A 13,150-nucleotide genomic window follows, 5' to 3' on the forward strand; every position below is an offset into this window, starting at 1 on the left:
GCTTGTACATTGTACATGATTGTAAAATCAGTGAATTAGCTGTATTGTTCTTCACTCACATGTTGTTCTGGTTTGCATTCTGTGCTTGTAGCCAGCTAGAGACACATTTTAGGAAAAGTATCAACAAGTCTATTATAGCCTTTTTCCTAACAAGTGCTTTTAATTGTATTTAGTGTGACTATTCCTGTCTGTAACCTGCTAAGTCTATTCATTGAGGCAAAAAAAATAATGTTTATTAAAATGTATGTAAAAAATACAACCTAAATAGTACTTTATCAGTAAGATAATGTAAAAGAAAGGTGAACAAAACAGCTATATAATGTATCTTTAAACAGTAAATTAACTGTAAAATACTGTGAAATTAATTAAAAAAAAACCAGTTCAAACTGTATTTTTCATTAACAGTACAAAGCTGTAAATTTCAGCGACAGTATAATAATGTTAATTTTACAGTAACATAAAGGCAACCCTGCTGCCAGCTCTTTACTGTTATTTTACTGGGACATTCTTAACAGTGTGCACAGCTGATTTGGTTATTAAACTTCTATTCCCTGTAACATTTTTTCCAACTCTTTCATATTTTCAAAAGTGATGTGACAATATTAGAGCGCACAGGTTGTGTTGTAGCCATGCGTAATTTGGAGAGGGACATGCGCAAAATGCTGGGAATTAAACTGTTTACATGTTGTGCCACATACACACCAGCTACACACACACACACACACACACACCACTTCTATTTGCTGTAACATTTCTTCCTATTCTTTAATATTTCACAAAGTGATGTGACAATATTAGAGCGCACAGGTTGTGTTGTAGCCATGCGTAATTTGGAGAGGGACATGCGCAAAATGCTGGGAATTAAACTGTTTACATGTTGTGCGTTTTTTTCCACACACACACACACACATACACACCAGCTACACACACACACACACACAAAACAGATGACAGAGGGAGTAATTTTTTCAGGTCTCGCGCTTTCCGACGTCACCAGAACCTCGAGCTCCCCCTGCATGCAAATCACGTCTCCACTATACGAGCCTCTCCATTGGCCGTCCTCTCGCTCATTTAGCTGCTGTCAGAGAGAGCTGCACGCTCCGGGAACTTTTGCACCAGAAAGTAAAGCTTCCAACACAACAAGCCGCGCACTTATTCTCCTCTGTGCAACTCTGGATGACAGGAAAAAGTGGATTTGTGAGACTATACAGCACCTTTTCGTCATCTCTCTCTTTATTGGAGGTTTGGATGTGTCTGTGTGTTTGACTGAGAAGTCCTATAAGACAGAGAGTTTGAATGTACAGCATCATGATGGAGACGGACTTACATCCCCCCGTGGTGCCTCAGACCAACCCAGGAGGACACCCAGCAGGAGGAGGAGGTAATAAAGTCCCCCAGGACCGCATCAAGAGACCCATGAACGCCTTCATGGTGTGGTCCAGAGGCCAGCGCAGGAAAATGGCACAAGAGAACCCAAAGATGCACAACTCTGAGATCAGCAAGCGGCTCGGAGCGGAGTGGAAAGTGATGACCGAGCAGGAGAAGAGGCCGTTCATAGACGAGGCCAAGCGGCTGAGAGCCATGCACATGAAGGAGCACCCGGACTACAAGTACAGACCGAGGAGGAAGACTAAGACGCTGCTGAAGAAGGACAAGTACTCCTTGGCTGGAGGGCTGCTGGGCTCGCCTGTGGGAGTCGTGCAGCAGCAGCGGCTGGAGAGTCCAGGTGGAGGTGGAGGTGGACAGGTGAACTACTCCATGAACGGATGGGCGAATGGCACCTACTCGGCCGCAGCTGCACACGCCATGATGCACGAGGCGCAGCTCGCGTACACGCACCACCCGCATGCGCACCATCACCCGCATCACCACCCGCAGAACGTGCACAGGTACGACTTGTCCTACAGCCCGATCTCGAACTCTCAGAGCGGCTACATGAGCGCGTCTCCACCGGGCTACGGAGGGATCACCGGTTATTCCCATCAGCAGCAGCACCAGAGCGCCTCTCCGGTGTCTCTGGTGAAATCTGAGCCTAGCAGTGTGAGTCCACCGGTTTCTTCTACGGGACGCCCGTGTCCAACCGGAGACCTGCGGGACATGATCAGCATGTACCTGCCGAGCAGCGCCGGAGAGGTACCGGGAGATTCCTCCGTTCACAGCAGACTGCATGTGCTCCACCCGCAGCACTACCAGAGCAGCTCCACTCCGGTAAACGGGACGCTTCCTCTGACTCATATCTAATCTCTTTACATGTATAGAAGCACTACAAAACCAAAATATTTAACACTAAATGTGTGGAAGCAGGCTGCTGATGATGATGAATTGTTAATTATAGGCGGTTATTATAGCAAAAATGCAATCACTTTGATGAACAAACTTTTTATTTTCTTTCAAGTGATGGATTTTTTTTTTTTGTCTGTCCTTGCTCTCTTGGAAACAGAGCATGCCAAGTTTTGATTTTAAATTATAAAAGGCTGGTGCATTTTTTGAAGGTTATTTTTTTTTTTTTTTTTTTTGACACTTTTTTTTCTTTTTTTGTGGAATTAAAAAAAAGGCACCAGCTGTGTGTTTGAGGAGAAACCTGTTTTAAAAAGAGGGAATCGTATAATAATAATAATAATAATAATAATAATAAAAAATGGGAGGAAAGGTTTGGAAGATGTGTTTTAAAAAAAAAAAAAAAAAAAAGTTTCTAGGCTGCAATTTTAAATTGATTTTTCAGTTTTAATGCTTGTAAAACAATGTGAGTCAGTCGGTGTAATTTGAATTTTGTTGTTGTAAAATCTTGTAAATTGTGAATAAATAGGCCTACTGAAAACACCTTTATGAAATTGTACATAATTTATAAAATACCATTTATGGGTTGAAGATCACATTTTCAAAGTGTTAATTTGTTGGTGGGTTATTTATTTTTGCAGGGGATTTTTTATCTCCAATATTTAATCTTTATTCCATGTCTAAAATTAATTTTAAAATGCTGACAAGCTTATTGGATCGTTGCAATGAACACGGGTTTAATAATGGAGTCGCCGGCAAACAGTACAAATCAGGTCAAAATGCAAATGACAACAAAAAATTATAATTACAACATTACAGGCAGACATGTTTTGAAAGATTGTTATTTATGAGTCGGGCCTTATTTGATTATTTCTCCTAGAATAATAGATACTTAGCTTTTTTTCTCAAGATAATGGAAACAAATCTGTTAACCCTTCTAATTACCCTCTTTATTTAGCTGGCATAAATCTTGATAATATGCATTTTATATCAATATAAATTCATGTTGGACATAATGTTGTATTAAGGTGATGGGAGATATGTGAGAATATGGTGTTATAATTGGGAAAAAGAATATGAAAATAGGCTTTTCCTGAAATTACCTTTTGTTTTTTTGTTATTTAATTTGAGTTTTCTGTCCTATGAGCTCTGTAATTGTAAAATTATTATTATTACATAATTATTAATATAGTCTTTTATGCCCACAATATAAACCTGCAAGAGCTGAGGATTCACATAATAGTTTATCGGACAGCCTGGAACTCAAAAGTTGCGCTAAACACTTGTAGGTTGATGATTTTCTCTCCAGGGAGATGAAATATTATTAATGTCATAATTATGTCCTAATTTTCCATTTGCCTGTAATTTAAAATCGGGCCAATTTTTTGACTCCCACGCTTTAAAATTAATAATTTCATGTCTATTATTTATCAATGCCAGCAAAACTGCAGGGATATATTCTATTTTTGTTAATTATGTTGTGTTATATGTCGATTTCTTATTTTATCTCTCTTTTTCTTATATTCTTGAAGTTGTGAAAATGCATGTAGGATACTTTTCAAAAGCTAAATCCCTTCTTCTCACCTTTCTGTATTATGGAATCACCTGCATCTAAAATATACTCTTCAGGACTAGAAGGCCTCTTTGTCTAATCCCAATTAACTTTTTTTTGTGCTCGAATTCTGGCAGTTATTCATCAACCTGATAATGCATCGTCTGAAATTTACTTCCATATGCTGAAATTCTGTTAATTTTGCACTCAAGCAAAAGCAAAGTTTCCTTTTTGTAAACCCGCCTCAGGGTCATGACCTCAGTAATCTTGATCTCAAGCAAAAGTAAATCCGACAACAAGAGTATCCGCTGCTCAATGAACTACTAATTCTTCAGCTGGCCTCAATTGGGCCCCACTTCAACCCCGCCTCCACCTGGGTCCCTCACAGGTCCTCAAATCTCACCCCGTCCCTCACCCCCAGCATCAAACGCCTGCAATTCTCCTGGTTGTTAAATTATTTCCTTCTTTAAATTTGATGGCTGAATCACAGGAGGTAGGATGGGGTAAGGGAGGGAGGACTGAATGAGCGGAGAGGAGGAGGAGGAGGAGGATGAGGAGGAGAAAGAAGGCGAGGAGAGGAGGTTTTTGTGTCGGAGGAGAATGGGGGATTAGTCCTGGTGTAAGCCGGGGCAGCCCGGGGGTCACCCCCAACAAAAAGACCCGCAAACAACACCCCTGGTTTTATCAGACTAATTCCCACTCGGGTCTGGACTTAAAAACAAGAGGGCAACGTGGATGCAAATCACATATAATAAAGCTGTTTCCATGGATGTCAGCTGTTTAAACTGAAGGTATTTATTAGCCCTGAATGGGAGTTACATTCAGATCGCTTTAAATTTCTTGGGATTGTCTTTGCTCTTAAAATTTTGATTGTGAGGGGTTTATCTTCAGAAAATTAAATTAGTTTTATAACGTTACCACCTCAATACATACAAAATATAAATTGAAATAAACGCCAACAAACCTGTATAAATATGAGAATATGGTCATTTTAAAAGGAATAATGAATATTCTTTTCTGATTTATGGTGTTTTTTAAGAAAAGAAACATTTTTATTTGCATTATACAACTGCATTACTGATAATAAATGTGAATTCTAGTTTATTGTTTTTCCATTACGTCAACATATCTCCAAAAGCTAACTTGCTGGGGATAATTTAAATAGCAACTGTTAATGAATTCCACATTTACAGTGATCAATAGTTGATTAATTGATGTGAAGGAAATGCACGGCGAGACTGGAAGGCTGTAAAAGATTTGTCGTTCAGACTTCATGATAAATTAACTGACACTAAAAGAGTGTCAGACAATATTTGTATTGCTGAAAATACAATTAAAACGGTCATTTATGTTAGAAAAATGCTGAGTGTAACCTAAAAGTTACAACAAAGTGTGTCAAAGAGAAAGAGAGAGATGGTAACAGATCATCTCTCTTCATTTTTAAGGTTTTAGAGAATAACTTGAGTTTGTTGAGGGATCAAAGGGGATTTAAAAGATGACATTTTGGAAGAGTGAGCAAAGAAAAAATTAATATAAACCATTTAATTATAACTCATTACGAGATAAAATGTGATACAGCTGGAATTATTGCCTCTAAATACTGCTCTAATGGACTTTTTCATCAAAAATGTCTTCAGTATGGTGACGCGGAGATGGACGAATTTTGCCACAAAAAATGTACACCTATTATGAGGAGCATCAATTCACTAAACCTCAAGGTATGTCAACCAAATACACCAAATACATGAAATATATTATAATCTGAGCAGTGTGATGAATCAAAATGATCACATCAGGCCTCGCAAAAGTTCAGGTAAGAAGAAATACACGTAATGAGAGGAATATCTACTCCACTTTAAAGGAAAGGTCAGAGTTTGTAATAAGAAATTTGGGATTTAGTGTCTCAGATGAAGCTCAGTCTGGTCCTGTTTTACCCAGCGGCCCGGGATGCTCCCATATAGGCCCATCACTGAGCCATGTGTCTGCAAGTTTTCATCCTCTCCTCATGTTCTGCTTTGGCACATGCTTGGACACCGCTGCTCTGGCACTCCATAACCCTGTGTACCCCCCAACCCTCCCCATCCCGCGTGCTCCCGGTGTCCTAAACGTGGCTAATCGGCATCAGTTTATCACGCCTTCGCATATTTCCCTCCCTCTCCTCCTATAAAAACCCTCACCTCCGACGTTGGACCCGGTTCTGTCATGGGAGATTACGGGGGACCGATTGCACAAGACCGAATGTGGCGCGAGGAGATTAGCCGGGACGCCATAGAAAATAGCAACGGGGCCAACGGATTCCTCGCGAGGGGGCCTTATCGTGCAATTACACGTTGACACGTTTTAACCATTTTTCAGCCTCTTAATCCGAGGGCCCCCTCCTCCCCTTCCCTCCCCCCTTCTCTCTCTCCAAAAGCAGACCTATTGGTGCTGAGGGAGCCTCGCTGCTCTGTCTGACTCTCTCCATCACTCTGCTGCTGCTGCCTCTCTTTATCGGCCACTGCTAATATTTCTAAACATTTAAAAAAGGGGAAAACATACCAAAGAGTTTGTGTCTGTCTATCTCAATTTCAAAAAACTTTAAAAGCTGAATTAGGAGAAACAATATTAAAAGCTTACTCGGGCTTAGAGTTACAAAGTCATTGAGGAATATTGATAAATTAATAAAGGACAATTACACAGAACAAATTATAGAAGAATTCAAAACTGAATAAAATGCAAGAGGAAATATAAATAGGAAGAAAGGCTTTTTATACACTCGCGTCAACTTTCAAATTTGATCTTCTTGTTTTTCTAGCATTGCAGAAGGTGAATAGTGAGCAACATTTACTGGAAAACTACTTTGAATAATGTGTATAGGACTACTTTTTCTACCTCGTTGTTCTCGTTTATTTAGAGTAAACAAGGGCAAAGGTCAAGGTAAAATATATTATCATTCTTTTCATATACAGTACTGAGTATAGAGGGTAAAGAAAATTGCATTCTTTCGGTGCAACGATGTACACAATGAAAAACAAAGACTGACGAGATTCCTAGTTGTGCATATTAGATAAAGTGTAATGATTGTTGATAAAGTGCAGTCTTATAAGGTCCATTATGGACAGATCAAGTACATTACTTCAGGTGTAACAGATGGGACTTTCCCCAGCAAAGAGTGCAAGGTGCATTGTGTCATATTTTCACTCTGCTGCAGCACAAATGAGCGTAATATGTCCTCACCTATTCTAATGTTTAACTGCTCAAACACGTGACAACGGAGTATTTGTCATAATGATGTTCTCACTATACATTTCTGATGGATTTCATCTGATGTCCTGCAGTCTGTAAGCGGTAAACTGTCAATGTTCTTGCCTCCGTCTCTCAAGTCAAAGATTACTTATTAGTTGATGTAAAACCGTAAAACTTTTCCCACATAAATCTCAACGTAGACTTTACACCGTGGCCACTGCCTTAAACATCAGGCATCAAACGGACGGCATGGTGTGTTGTTCCACCATGCTGCTCAATTCAATTAGGGCCTTTCATGACAATCAATTAGGGAGTACCCCCTGGATCTCCCCGGGGGCCTATAATCATCACACACCGTCTGCTCAGACAGGCACTGGGGAGCCCCGCCCACCAGTAGCAAGGACGCCTCGCTGTAACGTAACAGGGCCGCTGGGAGCCACGAGGAGACAGTTTGAGCTTCATTTCAAGGCAGTTTACTTCACATTATGCTCTTACTGGCTGCGTGTTGAATGTAGATTTTCCCCCTTTAAGTTTTGCTCGTCTGCACCATTTTGCTGCACGTAAGGGGTTTTACCAGGAAGCTGTTTTTTCTACGCTTTGGGTTCGTGATGATTGGTAATCACATCCAGAGATTAAAGCTTTGTTTTCTGAAGCGTTGCTGACTAAAACTACACTGATCAGTGGAGAATTTACTGGAATATTTAAGTAGGGCTGGGTGATATGGCCAAAATATTCTATCACAATATTACTGTAGCTCATTTCATATCTGAATATAGATCATGATATAGCATGTTTTCTGGTAATTCAATAAATAAATAGTCTATATGAAATAACAACATGGTAAAGCTTATTTTTACAGACTCCTGTGTGAATTAAATACAACAAATGAAAAGTATTTTCTGATGTTAAGAGCTTGAGTGCAAAATAAAAATAAGTGAAATTAGAAATAAATATAGGCCTAGCCTATATCACCATAGAAACAATATAGTCAAATATATACGATAGGTATTTTTTATATAGTTTTGATGATATATATCGTCATATTGCCCAGCTCTATAGGTTTCATACAAAACTATACATACAGTATGGGCTGCAGTGGTGGGAAATAACTAAATACATTTACTTAAGTACCGTACTTAAGCACAATTTTGAGGTACTTGTACTTTGCTTTATGTTAATTTGCTGCTTCTTTATCCTGGCCTCTGTTACTTATTTTGATCATTGTTTTTCTAGTCCGTCTCATGAAAGTCCCAGAAGTGCAATACTAAATCTCTGGAGTATTACATTCACACATAGATGCATTAGTATTTAATCCAATAAACTAATCTAACATAAGGAATACTTTTTTCTTTTGATACATTTAGTATTATCACTACATGTCATCACTGATTTAACAATAAAAAATTAAAAATAAAATGTATAATTTTTCTTTGACCTCTCTACAGACCTCCACATGTACTAACATGCACTAAAAGCACATGCGGCCAGCCCGGCTACGTCAACAAAGTGCGGAGAAGTTCTGATTACAACACACACAGAGGGAGAGAGACTTCATTCTCTGGTCAGATATACATTACTCCTCTATATCTTTACATAGACAATAGTTGTTGTTGCTGCTATATTAATGCTCTGGATATCAAATAGAGCAGCTTTATTCAACTGCTTCTCATTAGTGCCGACGGTGTCGTCAGTTCAAATTGTTTCCACTGGAAAAACAGTGAACACAAGACTAGATTTTCTTAACACTGCTCTACTACTCTCGTATGTCATTGATGCAGGAGGAAATTATATATTTTTAAAAAATCATACATCTTTAAAATGAATATTGGTGAACAACATACAGTAAATGTTGTTCACTGGAGCTGTCCAGGTGCTGAAATTATGCCAGAAAGTAATAATTCTACTACTTCATGTTCCTCACAGAATGCCATTCACTACTACTTCTAAACCATGTTTCAAGAATTATAATTTTAATTTCATTAACCCCCATTTATCCAAATGCTCAGGATTTCCAAGGAATGAGGGAGTCCTAAAATCCAGTCCATTAGAGTGCTTTCTCATCACCTGCTGGTCTAACTGACAGGAAGAACACTATGATGATAATCATTTTAAACTTATTAATGTCTTCTTCCAAATAAAAATGGCAACGTTTATGCTTCACATCATAAATGTAGCTGCAAGTACCAGCAAGAGAAGCCGACATTGGACAAAAGGAAAAAGCTTCAGTGTTTCTACTTTTAAACCAATTATAAATGCATAAGCAAAAGTGAGGTCTCCTACAGCCAATTACCTCAAACACCACGGTACTTTTCCTGGAGGGTTAAGGCACTTTGGAGAAGAAAGAAAGGAAAGAGGGGGAGAGAGGAGAGGAAGGAATGGAGGAGAACAAGAAACACTAACATGATTACAACTGCAGCTCAGGCTCAGGTAATCACTGGAGTTAAAAGGTCTCCTGCCAGCCCAGAGGCCAATGAACCGCTTTCTCCCCTTCACCTCTGCGGAGGGGAACTCTGTCATTTGCAGATTGCAGGTGAGATCTGGTTCACGTCTCTCCAACCTCCCACCAGTCTGGCCGCCAAAAACACTGGTCAATTAGTGCCAATCATTAGCAATGGTGCCGTAATTATTTAGTGATGTTTGACATGGGGAGACCTGTGTGTGTGTGTATGTGTGTGTTTTTACAGTTTTTACAGCCAATGCAGACATATTCTGGGATGAAACTCCAAAAAGCTAAAAAATTCAGTGCCTTTGAATTATGTTTTAAATTTAAAGACTGAAAATTGTTACCCACTTTGAATGCCATCAGAAGACTGAATGTTCGTTATCATTGGTTTTCAGTCACATAGATATGGGATAGAAGGGACCTGCTACACCTACTGGTAGGTTCAAAAGGACGTTATCATCTATTCACATGATTGATCACCGATACGAATACAAGAAGACGACCTCTCGTGGCCTTGGTAATTATGAGGGTAGCAAACAAGGAAGTCAGGTGTAAAAGAGCAATAAAGTTTGCGTAGGGAGGAGGTCAAACAAACACAGGACTTTCACCCAGGACATCGTTATTCGTGTGCCATGTAAAAGTTAACTCACGTAATGTAACATACGTAATGTAACTTAACATACGTAACGCAAGTAACACACATACCATTGCTTGAGTTAAGGTAAACCCTCGATTCAGATAAGGAAAAACTTAAACGGGGAAAAAAGGAAGCTTAAAGGTAAAGCTTATCCGCGAGTGTCCACACAAAGTGACGTCACACCATCAGACACGTCACTTCGCAGGGGTTCTGTGCTGCGTGTTTTCGCCTGTCCGCGAACATCCACATTTTTCTAACTACACAGTCGGACATGGTCGGACAAAATGGAAAAGAGCTATGAGAAGGTCTGTTTGACGCAAGGAGAAAACCCGCGCAGAGTATAAAAGATTCAAACGCTTCCTCGTCACGATTCCACGTCAGCTCGTGTCCGTGCGGCCGTCCTTGCGCAAAGTATAACGGAAGCCTGAGAGTTTACCAAAAAAGAATACAGGGGAGAAGATCGAACGCAGGTGAGTTCAACATTTGAATTCAGCATTTTCTGAGCAAATATTTCCCACCATTGACCATTCCAGCTTTTCAATTGGGCCATGGTAGCTTTAAGTGTTCATACAGTAGAGCGTGTGTATGTGTGTGTGTGTATGTGTGTGTGTGTGTGTGTTAAACAATATGCTAATCTCCGGCGTGGAGTAGAGGGATTTGCTGTATAAAGGAGAGAGAGAGGAGCATGCTTGTTAGCGATAGCCTGGCTGAAGATTCCTACACACACCCACCTCCCCTGATCCACTTCCACAGGCCTGCTAGTGTGTGTGTGTGTGTGTGTGTGTGTGTGTGTGTGTGTGTGTGTGTGTGTGTGTGTGTGAATGATCCGTCGGAATATGTGGTTTCATCTATATATTTCCTGTTTCCGTGTCATTTGCGGATGTTGCATATTGAATAATGATATCTGTGTGTGTGTGTGTGTGTGTGAGTACAGGAGGATGATCTGTGTTGGCAGCCAGTAGTTGTGGACTCAGATTAAACATGGAGAGGGATTCAGTCTGAGGGTATTTACAGATTCTCATTATAGCCTCAAAATATGAGCACACACACACTAATCTTATCACCTATATAGCTTAATCTGTTTACTGTGATTAGCCCAAATTTGAATGCAACATATTTTTTACTTTCTTAACCTGGTTTCTTTGCTGGAAGTTGAATGTACATAACACTAAATTCAGAAGGTAAAAGCAGAAATCATAAAAGGTAATAACTGTGTTTTTGTGCAGTGCATGCTGGGATGTGCTCCTGTGCCTCGCGGCGCCGAACAAGAACAGCGAAGAAGAAAAGAAAATGAATAAAAAGACTTGCTTGTGTAATGCGTGAACCTCATCTAACCTCTGGCCTCAACCCATACGTGTGTTGAGGGAAACTTTCTAAATGTATCCACATCCATTTTTTCAAATTAAATCAAATTATTTGAATAATAAATTCAATTCTATTAGAAAAGCTGAATACTCACTTAAATGCATAATGTCTCTTTCAATCAGAGTTAATTTTTTTTTCTTCTTTCACTTCACTCTTCAACTCAAATTATAGTTTCCTGTCCACACAGCTGCGAGCTGTGAGTGACGCACATTCATCATCTACCCGTGGCCGTGAAGTACATGTGAGCACATCCACCTATGCAGACAGGTATAAAGAGAACTGCATGCATGTCTACTGTACGCATCCCTTTTGGAGTATACCAGGGTTACATGTGGCGCAAGGTCAGCAGCAGACTCTAAACAAACCACAACATCGGTGGTGATTCAGGAAACCTTTTTTTTAAATGGAAATGTTATGATCAGTTTTCTAAGCCAATATCGCTGGAACCCTCTGAGGATTTGATCAGTTATGATCAGCTGTGTGTTATAAAAGGACTATTTAAAAGTCAGTGTAATAAGGAAAACACCCTCTGAGCCATGAGTAGAAGTGTCAGATGAGGCTTTACACTCATGTCAAACATCCTCCGGAGGAAACTTTACACAATGCAGCCGTTGTACAGACAAACTTTTTCTTGTTTTTTTTATTTAAAGTAGACAACTTGGTCGGTGGAGAGGAGAGAAAGGAAAGGAGGGAGCGATGGCGAGGGATGTGGAAGGATGAGAAAAAACAGAGGGAGGGTAGAGCGGTGCTGCAACACAACGGGAGCATCCATCCTTTAACCGGTGGGGAGTTATCGCCCGACGACAGAGCCTTTCCAAACGCTTTAAAAAGCACATTTGAAGATGTATTAGTGCATCCCTGAATCCACTTGCTGCCAATAGGGGGCTGTTCGCTGGGCTTTGTGCATGTGGATATATGTGTGTGTGTATGATTTTTTTTTTTTTTTTGTAGCTCCCTCCAAATTCCCTTAGCGAGCGTTGCTAAGGTGCTTTAGGGATGGGATTAGCTGGAGGCTCATCACACATTCCATAACAGAAAGAAAAAGTACGGAGAGAAAGAGAGAGATAGAGAGGAAGAATTAAAGGAAGGAGGCAAGAGAGAGAGAGGGAGGGAGGGAGGAAAGTGATGAAAAAGAAATGAGGGAAAGACTGGAAAAAGAAAGGAATCAATGAAGTAAGGAAAGGAAGCAAGAAAGAGGGAAGGAGGGAGGAAAAAGTGCTGAAAAATAAATAAAGGAAGGATCAAAGAAAGAGGAAAGGAAGGAAGAACGAGTGATGAAAAAGAAATTAAGGAAAGACTGGAAGAAAAGAAAGCAAGCAATCAATGAAGAAAGGAAGCAAGAAAGAGGAAAGACTGAAGAAAACAAAATTAAGGAAAGACTGGAAGAAAAGAAAGAAAGAAATGAAGGAAGGAAGACACGAGAAAGAGGAAAGGAAGGAGGAAAGACTGATGAAAAAGAATTGAATGAAAAACTGGAAGAAAAGAAAAATAAATGTAGGAAGGAGGCAAGAAAGAGGAAAGGATGGAAGAAAGACTGAGGAAAAAGAAATGATGGAAAGCCTGGAAAAAAAGAAAGCAAGGAATTACTGAAGGAAGGAAGGAAGGAAGGAAGGAAGGAAGGAAGAAAGAGGGTAGGAAGGAGGAAAGACTG

General features: G+C 39.9%; 2 protein-coding genes across 2 annotated transcripts in view; one reads left to right on the plus strand and one right to left on the minus strand.

Annotated features, from left to right (window-relative positions):
• LOC119484026 (trafficking kinesin-binding protein 2-like) overlaps positions 1 to 13,150 on the minus strand; it is a 46,049-nt gene that overhangs the window by 8,647 nt on the left and 24,252 nt on the right. The gene's annotated exons all lie outside the window — the stretch shown is intronic.
• On the plus strand, positions 1,013 to 2,873 carry sox1b (SRY-box transcription factor 1b). Its single transcript, XM_037761579.1, has one exon. The coding sequence runs from the start codon at positions 1,297 to 1,299 to the stop codon at positions 2,239 to 2,241; it is 945 nt and encodes a 314-aa protein (XP_037617507.1). The 5' UTR covers positions 1,013 to 1,296; the 3' UTR covers positions 2,242 to 2,873.

The sequence above is a fragment of the Sebastes umbrosus genome, chromosome 24 (genome assembly GCF_015220745.1).
Source record: "Sebastes umbrosus isolate fSebUmb1 chromosome 24, fSebUmb1.pri, whole genome shotgun sequence".
NCBI classification, from domain to species: Eukaryota; Metazoa; Chordata; class Actinopteri; order Perciformes; family Sebastidae; genus Sebastes; species Sebastes umbrosus.